The sequence below is a fragment of the Lupinus angustifolius genome, chromosome LG06, assembly GCF_001865875.1.
Source record: "Lupinus angustifolius cultivar Tanjil chromosome LG06, LupAngTanjil_v1.0, whole genome shotgun sequence".
Taxonomy (NCBI): Eukaryota; Viridiplantae; Streptophyta; class Magnoliopsida; order Fabales; family Fabaceae; genus Lupinus; species Lupinus angustifolius.
In genome coordinates this window covers 1,225,091-1,248,605 of record NC_032014.1, presented here as the reverse complement: position 1 = coordinate 1,248,605, position 23,515 = coordinate 1,225,091, and the positions used below count along the sequence as shown (strand labels likewise).

Sequence of the window (23,515 nt, the reverse complement as noted above, 5' to 3'; positions counted from 1 at the left end):
CAGATTTCCCATTATCCCATAGACATGATGAAGAGGCACGAGTTGCAATCAACATGTTGATTATTAAATTAAATGATCCTATTTAAGATGGTCGAAACTACCATATTGTTTTTTTGGTGAAGAGCCATATTGCTTTTTAAAATTATCTCTTTGCTTTCAATCAAGATGTATTCAGGCCATTAAATAAAAAAACAAATCTTGTACCATGTTGATTGGTTGAACTTATATTTAATAATATCTTTAATTAAGCCTTGCAGAATCTCGTACTCTTAATTGCTGGAGCATTATGCGGAGACCCTGACAAATCTGTTTAGGTGTCGTTTACTGCTTGTAATTGTAAGGTTTAGGGCTCATAATAGCCTGGAAAAGACTTGTGTTTACTTCAATAAAATTTTGATAATATATTAAAATTTATTTATAAATCATAGTACATGAAAATATAAATGTATATCTTCAAATTTAATGTATTAGATATGTCTCTCAATATAAGTTTTTTATGAGATAATACTTTACATGTGGTCATATAATTACCGATTATATAATATTTGAGCTATAGAAATGTTTACTACCAACTAGAGGTAACAAAATTCAATTGTACCCACTCACTTAATTTGATTGGAGCATGATTAGCTATGAGTAGGGATTTGTCTCATTATTTAATTTTATATGTCAAATTATGTATCTATAATATAATAAGTAATTTGGAGAAGACTTAAGATGAATATACATTATATCTAACTGAGTCTAAGGTTGAAGTTGATTTCAAATGATATTCGATCAACATTTGAGGTCATGTTAACTATGGGATAAGTCCATATTTAAAAATAATTCAACCAACATTTAAAATAAAGTAAGAAATAGGTCATGACTCATACTTACTGCATTAAGAACACGAAAAAAGTCTATAATAAACTATTGGTTTTTGATCACAGTTTTTTTTTTATGAAATGACTTAGTTTTGATCCTTTCCTCAAACGAAACATCAGAAAAATAATCTATTTGTTAACAAACTTTGTCTTCATCCATCCTATTATTTTATAATATCACTGACTCTGTTAAATGTTAATTCATATTAAGGGGGCTTATAATTTGATTAATGATAATTAACATATTGCTCGCGTCTTTATTTTTATATAGGAAATTAATAACATTTGCATTTCTTTGACTTTATCTTACAAAATATATTAATAAAAAATAAGCTATAAGTTTTTAAATTGTCTTTGAATCATTAAATGTTTGAGTATTTTGTGTTTATCTTCGATCATAAGAAATATGATGACGTTTGTTTATAATTTGTGTAGTCTTTGAAAATATTAATAGGAAAACCCTTTAGTAATAAGTGTTAATTATTAGTCTATAATACGTCATCACACATATGGAAATAAATTTGGGATTTGATTTTATAAAATAATATATAATTTTTCATAAAATATGATGGGATCACCTGATAAATTTCTATGGCGAACGGTCAATCCGAACACAAGTTGTAGTTAATTAATTTTTGGAAAGTCATAAAGTGAAAATTTTACAACAATTTTATAAATATATTTTATGATTTTAAACTTTTAAATCTTAAACCAACCTAACTGTGCATATCAATTTATGAAAAGTGGATATTTATTTACGCTGCGACTTAAATACCACCTATTTTCTTCCTTCCAACTTGAATGTTCCTTAAAATGAATAAAAAATTAAACAAAAAAATTGAAGAAGAAAGATTTTGATGTTGCTCCTCTCACCGTCCAAGTTAATTTTCGTTCAAGGAAATTCTGTTTTTTGCGAAATTTTTTAGTCAAAGGATAGTTGTCAGAATTCTCCATTTTTATTTTCTCTTACTGTGTAGTTCATGAAAATTACATCTATAGTGCCATCTCTTGTGCTCAAACTCAAGCAAATTATTTTACATTAATACTCACTCGGTTTCTTTTTGTTCCTAATTGTTTTTTGGATTCCTAAGTATTAATGATCAATTAGTATTTATCTAAAAAATGTATTAATATCTTTTCTTTTTATTCATTTTACTAAAACTAATTGTAAAAATCATAATTAATATTGTATTCTGTGTAAAAAGCAAGAATACACTTCTTTCAAAAAAGATTAATAAGTATAATAAGAAACAATGTTGATATTATATTTCTTATTTTTGATTGATTTTAAGGTTGTAGTGAACAAATGAAGAAATACTATTGATATATCTATTTATATAAAAATAATGTAAAACTCCATCTGTTTCAAAACAATGGAGAATATAAATTTATTTCATTATATATTTAATACTTATAATGTCAAGAGTGTATTAAATGCCTATTTTTCAGTAATAATGCTTTTATAAGACTTGTAAATAATGGAAAATAAGATTAAAATTTAAAAATAAATTAGAAAACTAGATATTATTTTTATGAATTTTCACAGAATCAATTGCGTTTCTTAATATTTTGTTTTTTTCTCTTTCTGGACAATTATTTTTAAACAAATTTAGCATTTTACTACTCTATTGATAACGATCGTAAAATGCGAGTTATGGATGTTGTAATAAAATAGTTATTTTGTAAATTAAATATTGGTAACTCTGAGTCATCATCTTATTTTTAGATAAACTTTTTGAGAGATATGTATAAATAAAATACATATAGATATAATTTTATTCTTTTATAAGAAAAAATTTATTGTAATCCGCCAGAGTTGACTTGACTATCAATTTCGTGGCTAGGAAGAAGGTCTACAATTAAATACCATAGTTCCATTTATTTCCATTTTTTCCTTCCACACAGATTCATCAGAAACAAAAAAAGGGTAATCTGAAGTTAAAGTTGATGGAACTTAGCAGAAACTTTAAATTGTCGAGTTCACACCACATAATGCTTTCATCCGAATTGAGTTCTGAAAGTTCCAGAATTGGTGGCTATGAAAGGCTCTCCAAATCGGTAAGGCTAACTGGGGAACATGATTTCATTGATCAGAATAAGGAGCTTAAAAGGGGTATGGGGATTTTTGGAAAGGTTTTCTCCTTCACAAGAATTTCATCATCATCCCATAAGGGTCTTGATAATAAGGTGATGGTGAAGAAGCAGAATAAACGATCTTCTTGGCTTCCTGATCCAGAAAAGCGGTGGCCAATTCAGGGTTGGTGATTGAATTTTATGGTTTATGTGTACAAAATTCACTGCGAAAACATGAACAATTGTGTAATTAACTCACAAATTCTCTGTATTCAATATTTGTATTAGGAATTCATGTTTTTTTTTTGTATATCTGTTTTGTCTAAATACATATTACAAGATTCTTAAGATTGGTAAACAGTGACTCTGTCAATGAAAATAGTGAAAATTGTAAGGTACATGTTTTCACCATTTGAGGCGCTAAGTTAAGATAAACAAACAGAGGAAATCTCAGGGGAAGAAATTACACTTCTTAATCACAAATACGCAACGCGATAATAACATGACTAAGTAATATAGTCTTATAATTTATCACATAAGACTGGAAATTTGGTAATGCTCTCTGATACATCTTTTTATTATACCCATTGATAGCAAATACACCTCATAAAAGATAGCAAGTAATCAGGTTAATGTAATAACATTTAGCCCTTAAGATTTGATCTAAAATTATTGCCTCCAGTATTATGAATTCTAGCAGTACTTTGCTCCCTGGCGCTTTTCACATTCAGCACACTTGTAATTCTAATTACCCCTATAGCAGCAGAACTGTTAGAGTGAATCAACGTAACTAACCACTGGTTGGGGCCCAAACCCAACCACAAGTGATAACCATTTTTAGTATTGTTGTGTGGTATAATTCTAACATGACAGCATCAGTTTTGTTGTGCAGTATAATTGATATTGTGGTTAAAGTTTTATACATTGTCTTTTGCAACGGGAAGAGAAGATGAAATGGTTGATGAGAATCACGAAAACATATTAAATTGACTAAATTAATTTTCTTACACTTCTTCTTAATGATGAAAACCATGAGAAGGAAGAAGAAGAAGTTGAAGTAACAATGAATCATATCTTCAATATTTTCTACTTTGCTATAAAGCAGAGAGCATCCTTTAATACACAAGCATTCCCAAAAGGGAATAACTGAAAAACAGTAAAAACTGAATGTGAAAACAGAAAAGGAAAGTGGGCCAAAAAGCCCAAAGCTGAAGCACCAAAAATAGAAATGAAGTAAGGCAAGGATCACCACATGAAAGAATCACCAAAGTGGTCAAGCAATGTTTAACACTTCTAAAGAACAATTTTTCTCTCTTATCAAATGCACGTAGGAAATGTAATACTAACACCCAACATTGACACATGCTGAATTGGTAATTGCTAAACATTAATGAAATCGATTTATAAAGAAAAGATCTCTATTGTCACAATAAACAGAAGTTGGCTTTTGTAGAGGAAGCTGCAAGTCATCAAAGAGAAACTTCAACCATTGGATTTCAGAAACAATGCTACCCAATGCTCTGTATTCAGCCTCTGTGGATGAGCGACTTACAGTATTTTGTTTCTTTGTTTTCCATGAGATGAAGGAAGAACCAAGGAAAATACAAAAACCAGTGAGAGATTTTCTGGTGTCTAAGCAACAAGCCCAATCCGAGTCAGCAAATCCTATAAGAGTGAGATTGTTTTGGGAAGGAAAGAGGAGACCTTGTGCAGGAGCTGACTTGAGATAATGAAGAACACGCATAGCAGCCTTATGATGAGATTCTAGAGGATTGGCCATAAAGAGGCTGAGTTGTTGAACAGAGTAAGAGATATCTGGTCGAGAGATGGTAAGATAGATTAATCTTCCAACAAATCTTCTATAGCTAGAGGGATCTTTGAATGGAATTCCTTGGTGTTGCTGTAATTTGATGGAAGGATCAAATGGGGTCTTTGCTGGTTTGGATCCCAAAGTTCCTGAGTCCTCAAGAAGAGTTAAGGTATATTTTCTCTGGTTTAGGTGTATTCCATGCTTGGATCTTGCCAATTCAAGGCCTAAGAAGTACCTTAAGGGTCCTAGGTCCTTGATTTGGAAAGATTGATGCAAAACCTGTTTAACCATTTGAATTTCTGCCCAATTGTTACCTGTAAGCACTAAGTCATCTACATATACAAGTATGATGGTGAAGGAATCTGGTGTGCCTTTGGTAACAAAGCCTGATCTGCTTGAGAATGAGAAAAGCCCAGTGAGATGAGTTTATTGGATAGAGTGCAATGCCATTCCCTACTGGCTTGCTTTAATCCATAGATAGACTTATTGAGTCTGCAGACCAGATTTGGGTTGGCAATGGAGAGTCCTGGTGGGGGAACCATGTATACTTCTTCATGTAATTCGCCATGAAGGAATGCATTGTTGATATCTAGTTGCTCTAGGAACCAGAATTTTGCTGCTGCTACTGCCAAACTACCCTGACAGTAGTGATTTTCACTACAGGGGAAAATGTATCAAAATAATCAACTCCTTCCATTTGAGTATACCCTTTTGCGACTAGCCTTGCTTTGTGCCTTTCCAATGTACCATCAGCATGATATTTGGTTTTATAAACCCATTTACAGCCAATAGGTTGCTTATCCTGAGGGAGTTCAGTGAGGTACCAAGTGTCATTGAATTCTAAGGCATGAAGTTCCTTTTCCATTGCTTCTTGCCAACAAGGGATCTTGGAAGCTTGGTTATAAGTAGAAGGCTCTTTGGAAGTAGTGATAGAGAAGCTGAAATGTTTATATTGAGGAGAGCAATGTGAGTAAGAAATAACAGAAGATAGAGGATACCTTGTGCCTGAAGATGAATTGGTAGAGATGGCTGCAGCAAGATCGCAATGGTAGTCTTGTAGGTGAGAGGGTGGTTTTCTGGCTCTAGTGGAGTGTCTAGTAGGAGGCAGAGTGGTTGTAGTATTGTCTGTAGTGGAAGGAGCAGAGGGATCTGTGTTTGCTATGGGGTCAGGGTAGGCAGTGTGGTCAAGAGTGTTATCAGAGTCTATTAAAGGTGTGTTTGTAGTTAGGAGAGGTGCTTGGTCAAGTTGAGTTTGGGGCTGATTAGGGGTTGCTTCTGGTGGAGTGGTTTGGAAAGGGAAATGGTTCTCATAAAAATGGACATCCCTAGAGATAAAAACATCATGGGTATTGAGATCATATAGAATGTAACATTTGGTTCCCTCTCTATATCCAAGAAAAATGGTCTTTCTAGCTCTTGGGCTAAACTTAGTTCTTTGTGAGGTAATGGTGTTGGCAAATGCTAGACATCCAAAAACTCTAAGGTGAGAAATTGATGGTAATTGGTTATATAAGGATTGGTAAGGGCTGTTATTTTTTAGGAGAGGGGTAGGCAATCTATTGATGATATGGATAGCATGTAGGACAGCAAAGTTCCAAAATTGAGGGGTTAAGTGAGATTGGAAGATAAGGGATCTAGCCACATTCAAGATATGTTGATGTTTCCTTTCCACCACTCCATTTTGTTGTGGAGTCTCTATGCAAGTCCTTTGATGGATGATTCCCTTGGATGCAAGGAAATCATGCATCAAAAACTCCATGCCATTGTCACTTCTCAAACATTTTAGTTTGGTTTCAAATTGGTTTTCAATGTAAGCAAGAAAGTTGATTAAGTGCTGTCTGGTTTCAGACTTGGACTTCATGAAAATAACCCAAGTGAATCTGCTTTTGTCATCAACTAAGGTTAGGAAATACTTTTGTCCAAACATAGAGGGAGTAGAGTAAGGTCCCCATATGTCTACATGCAATATGTCAAAGGGCTTTGTGCTGTGAGTGGTACTAAGGGGAAAAGGGATTCTCTTTTGTTTAGACAGATGGCAAACATCACAAGGAATAGATGACTTGTCTTTTATTGATATGTAAGGAAAATCTTTAGCAAGCAACATTATTACATGATTTGGGGCATGTCCAAGTCTCTCATGCCACAAACTGTCCCTACTATGACCATCACTACTGGTTTGGAAAATACAAGAATTAGACAAACATGATTGGTTTTGTTGGAGGTTGACCACATATAAGCCTTGCTGCAATCTAGCTGAACCAATCATCCTCTTTGAATTGATCTGCACAATATGACATTGTTTTTGTGAGAAAATTAAACAACAGTCAAGGCTCTTAATGAGTTTATGGACAGAAATTAAGTTAACATGAAAATGAGGAACTAGAAGGACATTGTAGAGCATAAGAGTGTGACTGAGTTTGACAGTTCCACAGGTAGTTGTGGAAAATCTGTCTCCATTAGGCAAGGTGATCATGACAGGAGCTATAGATCTTTTGTTGAGAAGGTTGTTCACATCAAATGTGATGTGATCAGTGGCACATGTGTCAAGAAGCCATTGAGAACAAAGATTACCTGTGCACTGAGCTAGGGTGGTATTGACAACAGAATTCACATTATGTGTTTCTTTAGACTCTCCTTTGCTTTGATTCAAAAGTTCCAAGATTCCTTGAATTTGTGCATCAGTGAATCCTGCTTTATGAGATAATGAATCCTGCTTGATGGACTCTCATTGGTTAGATGATAGAATTCTCTTTGCAATTCACCAATTCTGAACATGTCACCTTGTGAGTATCTTTCTTGTAGGTCTCTCCATACTTCAGAGGCATTATCCATCCAGAGTATGGACTTTACTATTCCCCCTTCCATACAGTGTTGGATCCAGGAAAGAACCATTGTATTGCATCTAGTCCATGTTCCATAAGTTGAGTCTTCTCGGGATGGTCTGGGTATGGATCCGTCTATGAATTCAAGTTTGTTCTTTGATTCCAATGTCATTTTGAAGGCACGAGCCCAAGAATGGTAGTTTCTTCCATTCAAGATAGGTGTGACTAGAACTACAGCTGGGCTCTCACTTGGATGAAGGTAGTATGGGTTACTATGAGGATCAGCGGAAGCAATTTGATTCGCCATTGTTTGATTTTGATGAATTTCGTGTTCGTGAGGAACAGAAATTTTTGGAGAGATGCAGAGAGAGAATAGAGGATGAGGATGAGACGAATCAGAGCTTAAAGCTCTAATACCATCTTAATGATGAAAACCATGAGAAGGAAGAAGAAGAAGTTGAAGTAACAATGAATCATATCTTCAATATTTTCTACTTTGCTATAAAGCAGAGAGCATCCTTTAATACACAAGCATTCCCAAAAGGGAATAACTGAAAAACAGTAAAAACTGAATGTGAAAACAGAAAAGGAAAGTGGGCCAAAAAGCCCAAAGCTGAAGCACCAAAAACAGAAATGAAGTAAGGCAAGGATCACCACATGTGAAAGAATCACCAAAGTGGTCAAGCAATGTTTAACACTTCTAAAGAACAATTTTTCTCTCTTATCAAATGCACGTAGGAAATGTAATACTAACACCCAACATTGACACATGCTGAATTGGTAATTGCTAAACATTAATGAAATCGATTTATAAAGAAAAGATCTGGGTGGATTCGAACCACCATCCTCTCAAAGCATTATCGAGTTGTCAAATAAATGCTGTGAGCGCTCTCCCATTTTGAGCTTACAGACCTTACAAATCCAATAATCGATGACAAAGAAAAAGTTACAGAGCAGCATCATTCCTTGCTAGGATTTTACTTCACGAATTCTGCTGTAGGAAAAAAATATCAGGACGATGAAAAATCCATCTTAAAGTACTAAAAAAGTAAAAATAAAAGGTCATATGCTCTTATCTATGAAAGGGAATATTTTAATTAGAAGATCAATCACTCAAACTACACATCATCAATAATGATTAAGTATGAATTAAGGATAATACAATGATAAGATAATCCAGCTATCTTCTCTTAAGAAAAAAAACGAATTACAGAAAAACAATTAAATGTTTATAACCTGGTACAAGTATTATTAAAAGCTCATAAACATCTTTTGAGAAACTTGCATAAAAACGTTTCCAGATATACTATGTAATTTCGGGAATATTTTGTAATAATAGCTTGACAGAAACACAATCCAAATAAAAAATTAAATAAAAATATAATTCCAATAAATAAATGAAAATTCAAACATATTAAACAGAATACTCAATATTTTAATATGTTGAAGATTAAAATCATTGTAAGATTAAAAATATAGAGAATAAATCGATCTAATCCAACATATGGATAATATTGTAAACAGTAAATTTGAATAGTACATCTTTTTTAAAAAAGGATAATCTAAACCTAAATTAAACAATAAGTAACTTAGGAAATAGAAAGAAATACAATAAATAATATAAATAACAAATAAGAATGAGGCGAAAGGAAATTAAACTTGGAAGTAAATTTTTTGAACGAGTTTGTCCCTCGTTATTTCTGTGAATGATAACACACTTCGCGTAAAAAATATTTAACGAGAAAATTACATTTTCAAACCATTAATAATTACACATAATCAAATAAAGATGTTTGCCGATGATGATAAACTTCTTTAAACACTGAGAAAGTCGCCAAATGAAATAGAAAATTATGGAAAAGCCGTTGTAAAATATCCTTAACCGGGATGTGAATTAAAAAGTATCATTCTATTTTGTCAAATATGCAACTAGTTATTTTCAAGATTTTATTACAAACGCTTAGGACTTCAGTCGTTCTCAAGGACTAATAGTTCTTCTTAACATCTGTACAACAAAAAGATTCGATTTTCACCGGCATAACAAGTCCATAATAATGAAAGAATTGTAACAGAACTAAAATCACAAATCCAACTAAGCATGGAAGAATTGAAGAGAAATAATGAAAATTAAAAAACAGCATGATAAATGTTTAAGGCGTGGATAACAGTGAACTGTTGACTAATTCTTCAAACTTTGGTTAATGAAAATAATAACTATAATGGAACAGAATGATACGAGCTCTCCGCCTACCTCACCATGAAACAATTAACACGAAATATAAAATTGCTAGACTAATTAAAGGAAATAAATTACTCTTTCACCTTAAAGTGATGATGATAACACTAAAATCCCAGAATCATTCTTAACCGACGACGGCGAAGTTGAGAACGATGCCTTGTCCTTGTGGTGAACTTTAAAAACTTCAAGAATTAATCTAGCTTCTTCAACGGGATAAAATGGAAGAGCCTATCTCCCAATTGTGACGTTACAAAGCAACATGACAGACAATGTTCTTGCAAATTACATAATCCTGCTTTACAAATGTTGACCACAAAAACTAGATTTCCCTCGTATCGGAATCACATTCAAACAAATATGGATAAATATACATTTCTTACTCCTGTAATTGTATATATAATAATAAACGGTACACAGATAATTACACGAAAAGTTTAAAATGTTCACGTCAATATGATATAGAAATGTAAACGACAATTCAATATTGAATTCTGCAATAATACGTATCTGTGCTTTGTTAAAATCTCGTTGGGTACCAACATTATGCCTGATGAAATTCACAAGAATATGCTCTCTTGAAATGGGTTATGAATCACGTCATATGCCATTGAAAAGAAAATGCCAATAGAAGGTTATATAACATTGCAAACGAGTAACTAGGTACGCTTTGTCATTTTATTAATCTGCGTTAATTAAAAAATAAAAAGGAGCAACGATAAAACTACTTGTGATATTTGTTTAACCAATTTTGTGCTTTCACTTGGCATATCTTTTATTTTTTAATTCTAGATGTAGACATAATATGATAGCAATTATGATTAGTGAAATAATACAACCCTTACGAATATAAACGTATACCTTAATAGAGTGTTGTCGAAGAATTATTCCTGTTGCATCCAAGCCTTCGAGTGTGTTGGAACAGGGAGTGGGGCAGAGACATGTAATAAATAGAAACATAAAGGAAAAGAAGGACACAGAACACACTCAACGGTGACCCTGGGCAATGTCCATGCGATCACCGTCGGAACCAATAAATCTTTTTTATATTAAGTTAACTGTGACCTGCCATGCAAGCGCACCTGACATGGCAAAGGTCGGATGACAAGATCATTCGGGACTCAAACCTCAAACACCTCGTCATAATTTCGATCGATTTTTCAAAGATCCTGATCCTGAAACCTTTTACATCCATTCGCCCCTTCAAAAGCGCCACCAATATATAATACAATTTTACAAATATTTCAGATCTGTAACATCAGATACCGCTGGGAGAATATTCATCGCGTTCTTTGTGGAATTCTTTCAAGATCTGAGACTGGTGAGTCCATAATCATCAAAAAAGAGGAACCCGCATGCACTTTCTTCAGATCTACGTTCTCAACACCATACCTGCAAAAGAATACCTCTACAGTCTTCACATCAGGAAGGCCAAAGACCTTTCCTCGAAACAGAGTCTGCAAACGAGATAACGGGAATCGCAAACCTCTTCGTGGCAGATCTGCAACAAGTTACACATGCGAAAAATAAACGTTCAATCAGATCTACTCAAAACAAACTTCGATGAATGGAAGATTATAATCATATATCAGCGAAAACAATACTTGATGTTCTAAGTAAGTGAACGAAGAAAAAAACAAATAAAGATAACGTCGAAGCGACGAAGTGGCTGATGGATAAAGCCAAGGAACCCTAACCTTTATTTATAGCGCGAAACAAACGGCTGATATTTGTTGATCTAACGATTGCAATTGGATGACGTGTTGCTTTAGGTGCGGCAGAAATATTGATGCTAGTTATATGTCAATTGATAGGGGTATTGTCGGAAAATCATGAGATTGCCTTATCCCTAATGGTACGCTGGTTAAGAAAAAGACAAATAAAACATTCCCAAACATTATAAATCTAATTCTAATAAAATCTAATCATAAATAATATTATTAAATACCATACATATTTAATAATTATAGTTTTAATTTAAATAATATAGGTAGTGACAGAAATACGGCAATATTCACTATAAAAATATACCAATGTAAGTAAGGGTTTGTTTAATACTACTAAAGATATTTCTTGGTCCAATGGATAAGAAAGATTATCAATTTATTCTTACTAGGCATTTGCTACTTTTTTACACTTCTAAAGAGCAATTTTTTCTATTTTCAAATGCACATAGGAATTGTAATAGTAACACCCAAACTTGACATATTGAATTCGTAATACTAAACATTAATAAAGTTCGAATATAAGAAGAAATATGGGAGATCTGGGTAGATTCGAACCACCATCCTCTCAAAGCATTAAAGAGTTGTCAATAAATGCTGTGAGCGCTCTACCATTTTGAGCTTACAGACCTTACAAATCAAATAATCAAGTGTTGACAAAGAAAAAGTTAATAGCATCAAAAATATCAAAATTAAAAGGACCCATAAGGAGGGATATTTTAGTTAGAAGACCATTAACTCGATATAATCTGACAAGCTACAAACACCAAGAATGAAAGGGGTGAAAACGAATGACACGATCATTATACAGGTACCATCTCTTTATAAACATAGAAACCGGATTTCAGAGAAACAACTAATAATTCAATTGAAGGTTTATAACCAGGTGCTAGTAGTATTTAAAGCTTATAATCAATGGAAACTACAAGTTTTAAACATCATTTGTGTAAAACATGCATAAAAACGTATTGTATTATTTTGTAACACTTGATAACTTGACAGAAACAACAAATCGAAATATTTTTTTATTTCAACAAAGAAATGAAATTTCGAACAAATTGAACATAATTTTTATTACGTTAATATGTTAAAAGAGGATAATCTAAATCTACACCAAATAAAAATAACACTAAATATAATGAATACTTCAAATAACCAAATGAGAAAACGAGGAAAGTTGAAATATGAAAGGGTTTAAATGGGAAGTAATTTTATTTGTTTGGGGGAATACTGCTTCAGAGCCGTAATGGGCGAGAGTTTGTAAGAATGATAAAACGAATAATTCGTCATAAATATTTGACGAGCAACTTATATTTTCAAAGCATGGAAGGCTGGTTGAATCCAATCTTGGCCAATATACAACTTTGTCCATGATAAAAATAACACTCAAATAGTCCACGGATAAAACAATAAAAACAGTGTAAAATTTATGCAGTGTAAAGATTTAAATGTATCATCCACTCAAATAATTGCTGAACTATGCTAGCTCAATTTAATTAGTCAAATTTGATAAACCTAAACTGATAGAAATACGCAGTTGTCCTTTTCAAGATTTGATGACAACAAAGATGTGTTGAAACAATTCAATTATTCAAGGACTTCATTCAACCATTCCCAAGACTATACATAATTACAAAACAACAAATGCTACTTTTAATTGGATTTATTTTTCGAAGAACAGCTTGATTATTGAACAAATAAGGTACTAATTGCTTGGATATTGACATCATCTTAAAGGGTTCATGCTGTTTTTCGAATTTTCTTATCGAATATAATAAGTATAGGATCTCATCCACCCAATAAAATAATGAATTATATCCTATTGATTTCAGTTTTATATTTTTATAGAAAAAAAATTAAATAAGACCAATATCTCACACACACATATACTATATATAGATTATGTGATTGAGGATAACTCTTGAAACCTTGAGTTTCGCTGATGAAAATAGTAACTTGATGGACATAACAATTTATAATTCAAATAAATACGAACAAAATATGTATAACAAGATTGAGAATAACTCTTGAAAAGACCTTCCTTAATGAAAATAATAACTCGAAGAAGATTGCACATAATAATACGAGCGGCATGCATACCTCAACATGAAACGATAAAACAAGAAATATTAAGTTGCTTGACTAATTAAAGAAACTAAATTTCTATTTCACCTTAACGTTTGATGAGGATAAGACTAAATTCAGAATCATTCTTTAACCGATGTCTACAATTGAGAACGATGCCTCGTCCTTACGTGAACTTCTAAAACTTCATGAATCCATCTCACTTCTTCAACGAGATACAACAAGCAGAACTTCCAATTGTGACGCAATTGCAAAGCAACGTAACAGACAACGTTCTTGCAAATTACATAATCCTGCTTTACAGATATTTACAACAAAAGACAGATTTGTCTCGTACAGGAACCATGCCCGAAACAAGTATTTATATAAAAGATTAAAAGAACATAAATAATACCACGAAACATTTAAAATGATTTTAAAATGTTGGAGAGATTCAAAAGTGAATTCTGCAAATAAATAACTCAATACTGAATTCTGTGCCCGTTAAATTTCGTTGAGGAATCGACCTAATTCCTGATGAAATTATTATAAAACTTTCCATATGTGATTGAATTTAAGTTCGCCAACACAATGTTTTATAAGGTTGCCGAATAAATAAGTGCTCTACATCATTATATTAATCTGAGTGAATTTAATTAAAATAGAATAAAATGAACAAAAATCATGGTATTTGTGATTCTGTTGGCCTATTTTTTGCTTTAACTTTGACTACCTTGTATATATTTTTCATTCTAGATCTAGATATAAGATGTTCGGAAATTGCAATTATGATTAGTGAAATACCGTAATTCTTACGAATATAAAAATATACCTTGGTGGAGTGTTGACGCGCAAATACTGTTGTTGTATCCAAGCCTTGGAATGTGTTGGAATAACGAGTGGAGGAGAGACAAGTATTAAATAAGGGCATAAAGGAAAAGAAGAAGAGAGAACACACACAACGATGATCCTGGGCAATTCCCATGCGATCACCGTCAAAACCAATAAATTCTTTTTTATATTAAGTTACTGTGACCTGCCATGCAAGCGCACCTGACATGGCAAAGGTCGGATGACAAGATCAATCAGGACTCAAACCCTAAAACACCTCGTCATAATTTCGATGGATGTTTCAAGAAACTTGATCCCGTAACCTTTTACATCCTTGTAATTTCCCCCCTTCAAAAGCACCACCAATACATAACACAATTTTACAAATATTTCAGATCTGTAACATAAGATACCCCTGGGAGAATATTCATCGCATTCTTTGTGGAAATCTTTCAAGATCTGCGACCGGTGAGTTCATAACCGTCAAAAATTGGAATCGCTTGAGCTTTATTCAGATCTACGTGCTCAACACCATACCTGCAAAAGAATACCTCTATGTCTTCACATCACGAAGGCCAAAGACCTATCTGCGAAACAGAGCCTGAAAACGAGATAAGGGGAATCTCAAACCTCTACGATGCAGATCTGCAAGAACTGTTCCACTGTAAAAAAACATGTTAGACACGCAAAAAAGAAAGGATCAATTAGATCTACTGAAAACGAAACTTTGACGGAAGGAAGATCGTACACAAACAAAACCACCATCGCCGTGTAGATCAAGATCGGATCTATAAAGTTGCGGCAACGAATACCGTATCATCATCATATACATCAGCGAAAAGAACATTTGATGTTCAAGGAGAATGAAGAAACAAATAAATAAATATTAAATAAAAAGAAAAAGATAAGGTAGAAGCGACGAATGGGCTGCATGAAAAAACAAAGGAACCCTAACCTTTATTTATAGTGGGATTGTGGGAACAACCGACTGGGATTGGTTGATCTAACGGTTGCAATTGGATGACGTGTTGCTTTATGTGCGGCAGAAATATTGATGTTTGTTATCAGTCAATTAATAGGGGTATTACCGGAATATAATTAGGCCAAGACAATGTTATACCCTTAATGGACGGCAATGATGCGCTGGCTAAAATGTAATTCAACGTTCGTGGCCATGTGTTGGCTATTCGTACACGGCTCTATTTTATATGGGTAGGCATGGCAACGAGGATGGTGGTAGTGTTTCTCATTCTCAAACTTATAATATTTGCATATATATGTGTTGGTAAATTTATGATTATAGTTAAATAAGTGTAATTTATCATGAAGTATTATAGAGTATATGATATATAATCTTAAAATAATAGTAAAAAATTATAAATTTGAGGCTATGCACGGAGCGAATGTCATAAAACTTTGGTAGGGTGTACGATGTTGAGGGTGAAGTCTCACCCACAACAAAATACTAACATTCTCTTCCCTATATTGATAATGTGTTGCTTGTTGAAGGATTAAAACACAATCCGCTGAGCATAAGTCAATTATGTGACAGTGGATTTTATCTTTCCTTTAACAAAGATTCTTGGTTAGTGAAGGATGTCAACAATGACACTACCCTCTTCACTGTCAAAAGACAAAACAACCTCTACAAGGTTGGTCTAGAGGACTTAAGCAATCAAAATGTAACATGTTTGGTTTCCATGAAAGATTAAAAATGGATTTGGCATAAAAGGCTTGGACATGCTAACATGAAGCTTCTTTCCAAACTTGCTAAAAATTATTTGGTTAGGGGACTCCCTAAAATCAAGTTTGAGAAAGATGTTTAACGTGAAGCTTGTCAAAGGGCTAAGCAAACTGATTCTTCGGGGAATATGAGATTGCTATTTAACTTCTTGACCTTCATTCAAATCAGAAATAAGTGGAAATTTGATTCAGCTCGTTCCCTATGGTCGAACATGCAATAAGACATAAGTAGCTCTATCCTATTCCTAAATATAATGAGATGGGACTAGAGCTTTTGGCTTTCTTTGTGACTCGATATGTTCAAAATTTGGAGAGACAATCCCCGAAACTATTGCATTCTTTGTTTTCCCCAATGATGGCCTTTTTGATTTAATTCGCATTCCGATCGAAGAAAGAGAGTTTCATTAGTAAGGGAATAAAAATTAAATAGGAACTACAAGGGGTTCGATTCCCGTTATACGCGATGTGGCAAAAAAGACTGATTCATGGACATAAATTTACCTCTCTTTTTCATTCCGATATATAACTATTCTTATCAAGTTTTCTCTTTATTTGTCTTTATCCCATGGTTTCGTGTTCTTATTTGTATGCTATTATTGCTGGTGCTCATTGCGAATGAGCATCATGAACTTGCAAATTCTCTTTGAAAAATAAAAGTTAAAATAAATTAGTAATATACAAGTACTCTATATCATTTAATCCAGGTTGTAGCTATTTCAAGAGGCGGTAATTTTCATCTAAAAGTAGCATATTACCACACTAATCATCAAACTATTTTAGGAATAAAATTAAGAGGGACATAGAAAAGTTGTCACATTTAGAGGGAAAGAAATAAATTTTATTACATAGATGTGTGGTGATATGAACAAGTGAGCCACTCATTCATTGATTTTTACATTTTGTTTATTAGTGGAGAGAGTAATTGAAAATTTATATTTCATTCTATAGTAGTAAAATCTTTTTTGTTAAATATTGTTATACACTACTATGAATTTTTTATAATTTTTAATGTAAACCGAGTTAATCAGTCCAACCATTGACCCACTAGTTGAATCAGTGACTCATTAGCCCAATATCCTGACCGAGTCATGACCGGTCGAAGTTTAATAACACTAATAAATAGAGTAATAATTGAAAAATAAAGTATAAATATGTATTGAATTTCTAAAACATTCAAAGATTTGAAATAACATGAAGAAATTAAAACATCAATATATATGAAATAATGAAGTAACAAAAATGTTAACATTTTCAAAAGTATCACTCCTTCATTGTTAAAATGTTGGGAATAATATTTTTTCATCTTCAAATTTTTTGGAAATAGAACTAACGTTCTCTAAAATATGAAATGGAACAATAATTCAAACATGTAATTTTTTATACTTAACAGAATTTCAAACAAATAAGTTTCCGTCATAAAGAATATAATTTTGCAAGTCCCATGCAGACATCCAGTCTTCAGAACATAAATGTCAAAGTCAATAATCAAACTCAAATTTTAAAGATATGGAACAAAAAGCGTAGCTGCTTAAAAACAAATATTTAGCTGCGTGTGATTTGTATAGAGAATTGGACAACTCAAAAAGAATTATTCCATGTTTGATTAATAAAAGTAACATAATGGAACAACAACCAAAAGAGGGATCAAACAAAAAAAAACAAATACAGTATACGCGTTACTCACGAAACCACAATAGAAAACTTTGTCCCACGCTCAAGAAAAGAATTTGTCAACAATACCTCTCATTCTACACATTCCACACTCCCACGCATTCTATTTTTTTTAATTAATTTTTTCTTTGTTCTAATGATTCATTTATCAAATTTCATAAAATAATCCGACTTTTTGCAAAATCAAAATTACAATTGATTTTATGTTCCAAACCAATATACGGGGAAAATGCAACCTATTAAAATATAATTTATTATCATCACAGATAATATATATATAGTAAATTTGTAGCCTATTTAGCTTTTATTTATGAAAGTATTAATTTATGGTATATTTATTTAATCGAGAATACAAGTTGAAAACGTTAGTAATATATATTGAAATGTATTTTTTTAATTATATTGTACTGATTTAGTAATAATAAGATTAAGTTACTGTTTATATACTCATCTCCTCTACCTTTAACTATTTAATATATATTATCAACATATATGCTTATATTTATTTTCTTATTTTAACGTTCATAATCTTCCTTGTTTTATTACATATATAATTTATTATATATGCTATATTGTAATACTTACGGTGTAAAGAAAATATTAGTTAGAATCAATGTTATTAAACTCAGACTGGTCAATGACTCGATCAGAGTACTAGTCCAATGAGTCACTGGTGGATCGATTAACTCAGTTTACATTAAAATTCTAAAAATTAATGATTCTATATAAAAATATTTAATAATTGTATACTCAAAATGTAAAAATATTAGTGTACCTAATTAAACAAGAACATAGAAAACTTTTAATACTATAAAATGACACAAACAAGTTAAAAACATCATCAAATAACATATAAACTATGTTTTAACTACAACAAAAATGTATAATAAATTTAAAATTTAATTAAACAACAAATATTTGGCTATAATGTAGGATAACAAGTGACAAACATAATTACATATAAATTAAAAATACTACTTTTCAGCTAAAAATGACATCGATTTAGTTGTTTTTTAATTTTAATTGACTCGGCCGGTCCAACCAGTCCGACCATCTGAGTCATCATTCTTAAGTTTAAACTAACTGAATCAACCCAATTTTAATTCAAAACTGGTTAGATGAGAGACTCATACCAATTATACGATAATTCATGGTTGAACTGGTGAGCAGAATTATATAACACCAGTTAGAATACACAGTTGTCCTGATTAATTTTAGCAACATTTTATCATTGGTGAGAATTCATATTTTCATCTTATATTTATTATTACCTCTCCAAAATTAAATTTGACATCATTGCTAATATTAACTTATATATTATATTGTATTTTGCAAAATTAGATTATAAATAACTTTTATTTATGTTAGTATTAACTATACTAATGAATTTACTACACCAAGAAATGTATTAAAAACAATGTTTTTATATATTTAATACATGAAAATGCATTTCTTATAAAAGTCAAAATATGAAAATAATCAATATAATGATAAAATAGTAAAATAAACTTACAAATGTTAAATGAGAAAAAATGTATGTACCATAACTATAAGAGTTTTTTACAATGTGAGTATATAATTTATCATTTATTTATAATTATTACTGTCTTTTAAAAAAGTAATACAAATGAATAGTATATGATGACTAATAGTGTATAAATCTTTATAATATCATTCATACATATTCCACTCATATTAAATTGTAAAAACGTTTATGAGTCTTATTGAGTTCTTATATTGGTTAGAACTTGGTAGGAATTTGTTATAGTTATTTAAATTCCTTTTTCTCAACAATGGATCGTAAATTCGACAATCATTCACCAGGTCAGTGATCTTTTGGACTTGTGTGGCGTAGGGGAGACTCTACAATGTCAAATCAAACAGATCCTTATAAGAAGAGTTAGCCCCTCATTGTTAAGGGCCCTACCTCTGAAACCATCGCCCTGCTGACCTACCATTTGGGCCAGGCTTGATGATTAACCGCCATTACGGAATCTAGCATAAAAGAAAAAACCGGTTACTTCTCTTCTATGTTTAATATAAGACTTCACACTTAAATGAATTCAAACCCCTTGTCAAGTCTGAAATATGAAGTTAATGACATACTTTGGCAAAAAATTCCAAACTTGCATGCAGCATTGGTTGTAATCTTGGAAGACCAACCTCAATACAAAGTGGAGTTTCATATATCGTCTTTCCAACAATCTCAATGTTTTAATTGATGAATAATCAAGCTGTTTTCTCGAACTTTAGCCTTAAAAAGTTACTAAAAGGAGAATATAACTAAGAATAACAACATGACAATTAAAAGTAAAAGCTGAAGTTGTTTGATAATGTTACATTTCCTAACTTAAAAGATACTAAAACTTATATAGTGATGGAAATGATGGGATAATAATAGAGTAGTGCTGATTGTGGCGGTGACGGTAATAGAAGGATGGTAGTAGAGGAATGGAGGTGGTAGCCAACTTGAAAATCAATTACATCTCTAACAATAAATTATTTCTTTTATATACGACCTTCATAATGTTTTGGAGGGTTGCTTGTTTGGGAGTTTGGTTTTTAGTATTTGTAAGTGCTATTGGTGCTAAAGTTTTTGGTTTGAAGCCAAGAGTAATTTGGAGGATTGCTAGTGTTGTTATTGATTTGATAATTCATCATTTTATGTGTCGATATGATTGATTATGTTATTCTTCTTATTTTATGCGGTGGCTTTATATTATATTTTCATTTTGATCTTGTTGTCTCACGAGAACGTGGCATTTCACTGCTACCTTGTCCCTACAAGCATACGTGTTGAAAGTGGAAAGAGTTTGAATGCAAAAGGTGCAGAAAACCCCATGCATAAGACACGCAAGGGTTGACGTGGAGGACGTAAGTTCAATACTAAGGATTAGGGTTTAAGTATTTCTTGTCCTAGGGATATGGATTATTTGTGAGAGATAATAAGTTTTAAACAACATCTCAGGAAAAAAAACATGCTACACACAATCAAATCAATTCTAACCTATCCACCGGCTTCTTTCCCACGATCTATCTCTTCCAACCTTAGTAGGAAACCTTCTACAGTTAGATTCTGCACCCAGCCTGATACTGATAATACTCATAAGATGGACAAGAACAAGACCCAGAACCCTAGTGAGGAAGCTACTCATGGGTGAGTTCAAATAATATACCATATATCCTTATCATGTACAAAAATCGTTTTTTTTCTTCTAATTAAGAATATAATTGATTTAATGTTGTAAAGGGACGTGATGTCTCATTCATTTGGAGAAGGGTATGCCACGAGATCTGATGAAGAAGGATTTGGTGGGATTTATGGTGGAAACCAGTCACCTCCTGATAAGACCATCCATGAAAATCACCCAGGTTATATATTTAATTGGTTGATCAAACTGGCTTAATTTTATGTGTTTGCATAATTAAAACTTGGCATTGATGACTTTAATATTGTTTTGTTTTGATTGGGATGTTGATGAAGCTTATGACAAGACTCAGGGAAGTGAGGTGAAGGAAAAGGAAAAAGCCAGGCACCAAACCAGCGCCAATGCTTAGGTTATTTAAGACACGTGTGTAATGTATTAAGCATGTATTTGAACTATCACTGTTCTTGACTTTAATTTCTTCTTTTCTATAGTTTGATGAATTAAGAAAAATGACAATTATCTTTGATGTATTACTTATGTATAACACTATTCCTTTATAGTTGACTCTTCTTCGTAGAAGATTTTGTTAAAATTTGGATTTCATCCATGAACCCAAACATTTCATATTGTGTTTTTCTTTTCTAAGATGGGAGAAAACACAAGAGAAGAAATGGCAAAGTCTAAATACATTTTTTATTAAAAAATTATCATCCAAGGATGGACAAGCAAAAAGAATAAAAAACCACTACCACACAAAAGGAATGTGTAACATAGTGGCCTTTTGTTGACGTATCACTTGAATAAGATTCAAAATATGAATCCACTTAGTGCGTGTATGTGTAACTTTTATATTTTAAAGGAATTTATCATACCAAAGTCCCACAGTCAGCACAAAGTTGCAGTGTCCATGGGTTGTGTTGGTATTGACTTTTTCATTGGGCTAGTAGAGATATTTCTATGAATAAACTATCAATATTTTCTATTTTCATTAATAATTACTAGCACACACTATTATTTTTTGTATAAATCATTAGAAGCAAAAAAATAAAATCTAGATAAAGTAACATTTATCATCTTCAACGAAAAAGTAACAATATCTGTTGCTCAAATGGGTACCCACAACTTCGCATACAGTACGCAGCAAGAATTGATAAACATACTAACATTTGCTGGAATTGTATTGCTATTATTCTCTGCCGCAAATACAGATAACATTATTCGAGGACAATGGGAATATCAGTTAACATTGGTGATCAATGCTATAATTATCATAAAAAATAATCTATCTAGGACACTTTATTGCGGGTTTTTTTGTTGGTCTTTTTTACTTGCATGAGTTGCTCCACACAGAAACAATACGCCATACTATTCACTCCTTAGCAAGTAAGTTTAATACACACGAGCTTTAGGAGGGAATGATTCAACCTCATCATCAAGTGTATTCAGATGCACCGGCCTGTAATCTAAACGGACCTTCTCGTTTTCCCAAAATCTGCAAATTATTGAACAGAGGCTTAGCCAACAGAAGAAACTGCATATACAAGTATTTTCCATCTCAATAAAATCAATGTAGCCAAACTCTACCTTATAACTTAAGCTACTAGAATAGCTGGTTTCTTAATATAGTATTAAGTTTTCTTAAAATCAGCCCGTAACTTTTATTATAATCCAAGTACACAAGTTTTTTAATTCTTTCAATAAATTATTCGCCATAAAAACTATCATCTTAGGTTATAGGTTCTTATCCTCATCCGACTGATTTTAATAAAGAAATGGACAAAAAGTTCAATCCTTGTTACCCATAGATGGGGTATTTAATAACATAGTCCTAGTACTGTAAATAGCAAACTAAAATTAATAACTGTATGTATTGAAACATGACTTACCCAACAGTGTGTTTCATCCAGTTCTCATCATCTCTTACCTGCAGAAATCAAAACAATAAATTCAATTGCCACAATTCATATTAATGGAGTGAAATTTGCATGAAAGGAAAAAACATCACACTAACCTTGAAGTCCTCACGGGCATGGGCACCTCTACTTTCTTTCCTCATTAAAACTTGGCATTGATGACTTTAATATTGTTTTGTTTTGATTGGGATGTTGATGAAGCTTATGACAAGACTCAGGGAAGTGAGGTGAAGGAAAAGGAAAAAGCCAGGCACCAAACCAGCGCCAATGCTTAGGTTATTTAAGACACGTGTGTAATGTATTAAGCATGTATTTGAACTATCACTGTTCTTGACTTTAATTTCTTCTTTTCTATAGTTTGATGAATTAAGAAAAATGACAATTATCTTTGATGTATTACTTATGTATAACACTATTCCTTTATAGTTGACTCTTCTTCGTAGAAGATTTTGTTAAAATTTGGATTTCATCCATGAACCCAAACATTTCATATTGTGTTTTTCTTTTCTAAGATGGGAGAAAACACAAGAGAAGAAATGGCAAAGTCTAAATACATTTTTTATTAAAAAATTATCATCCAAGGATGGACAAGCAAAAAGAATAAAAAACCACT

At 32.2% G+C, this 23,515-nt stretch overlaps 1 protein-coding gene and 3 long non-coding RNA genes across 5 annotated transcripts; 1 reads left to right on the top strand and 3 right to left on the bottom strand.

The window, feature by feature from the left end:
- On the bottom strand, positions 10,648-11,473 carry LOC109348694. Its single transcript, XR_002107773.1, has 2 exons — positions 11,412-11,473; positions 10,648-11,308 (listed from the first exon to the last, which is right to left on the bottom strand). It is a non-coding gene; the product is annotated as an uncharacterized LOC109348694 (long non-coding RNA).
- On the bottom strand, positions 13,678-15,352 carry LOC109348693. Its single transcript, XR_002107772.1, has 2 exons — positions 15,175-15,352; positions 13,678-15,088 (listed from the first exon to the last, which is right to left on the bottom strand). It is a non-coding gene; the product is annotated as an uncharacterized LOC109348693 (long non-coding RNA).
- On the top strand, positions 20,742-21,553 carry LOC109348691. Of its 2 annotated transcripts, XM_019589220.1 has the most exons (4): positions 20,742-20,903; positions 20,940-20,997; positions 21,091-21,212; positions 21,325-21,553. In XM_019589220.1, the coding sequence occupies exons 1-4, from the start codon at positions 20,819-20,821 to the stop codon at positions 21,396-21,398; spliced, it is 339 nt and encodes a 112-aa protein (XP_019444765.1). In that variant the 5' UTR covers positions 20,742-20,818; the 3' UTR covers positions 21,399-21,553. The 2 variants fall into 2 exon arrangements, with proteins under 2 accessions (XP_019444765.1, XP_019444764.1); XM_019589219.1 differs by having other exon boundaries at positions 20,746-20,997.
- LOC109348692 lies at positions 22,088-23,049 on the bottom strand. The gene is made up of 3 exons (XR_002107771.1): positions 23,001-23,049; positions 22,876-22,913; positions 22,088-22,481 (listed from the first exon to the last, which is right to left on the bottom strand). It is a non-coding gene; the product is annotated as an uncharacterized LOC109348692 (long non-coding RNA).

Excerpts from the sequence above, each read along its gene's own strand:
- LOC109348691 (XM_019589219.1), top strand. The coding sequence starts at position 20,819 with ATGCTACACACAATCAAATCAATTCTAACCTATCCACCGGCTTCTTTC. Across the intron at positions 20,998-21,090 it reads AGTGAGGAAGCTACTCATGG|GGACGTGATGTCTCATTCAT; the intron begins GTGAGTTCAAAT and ends AATGTTGTAAAG. Across the intron at positions 21,213-21,324 it reads CATCCATGAAAATCACCCAG|CTTATGACAAGACTCAGGGA; the intron begins GTTATATATTTA and ends ATGTTGATGAAG.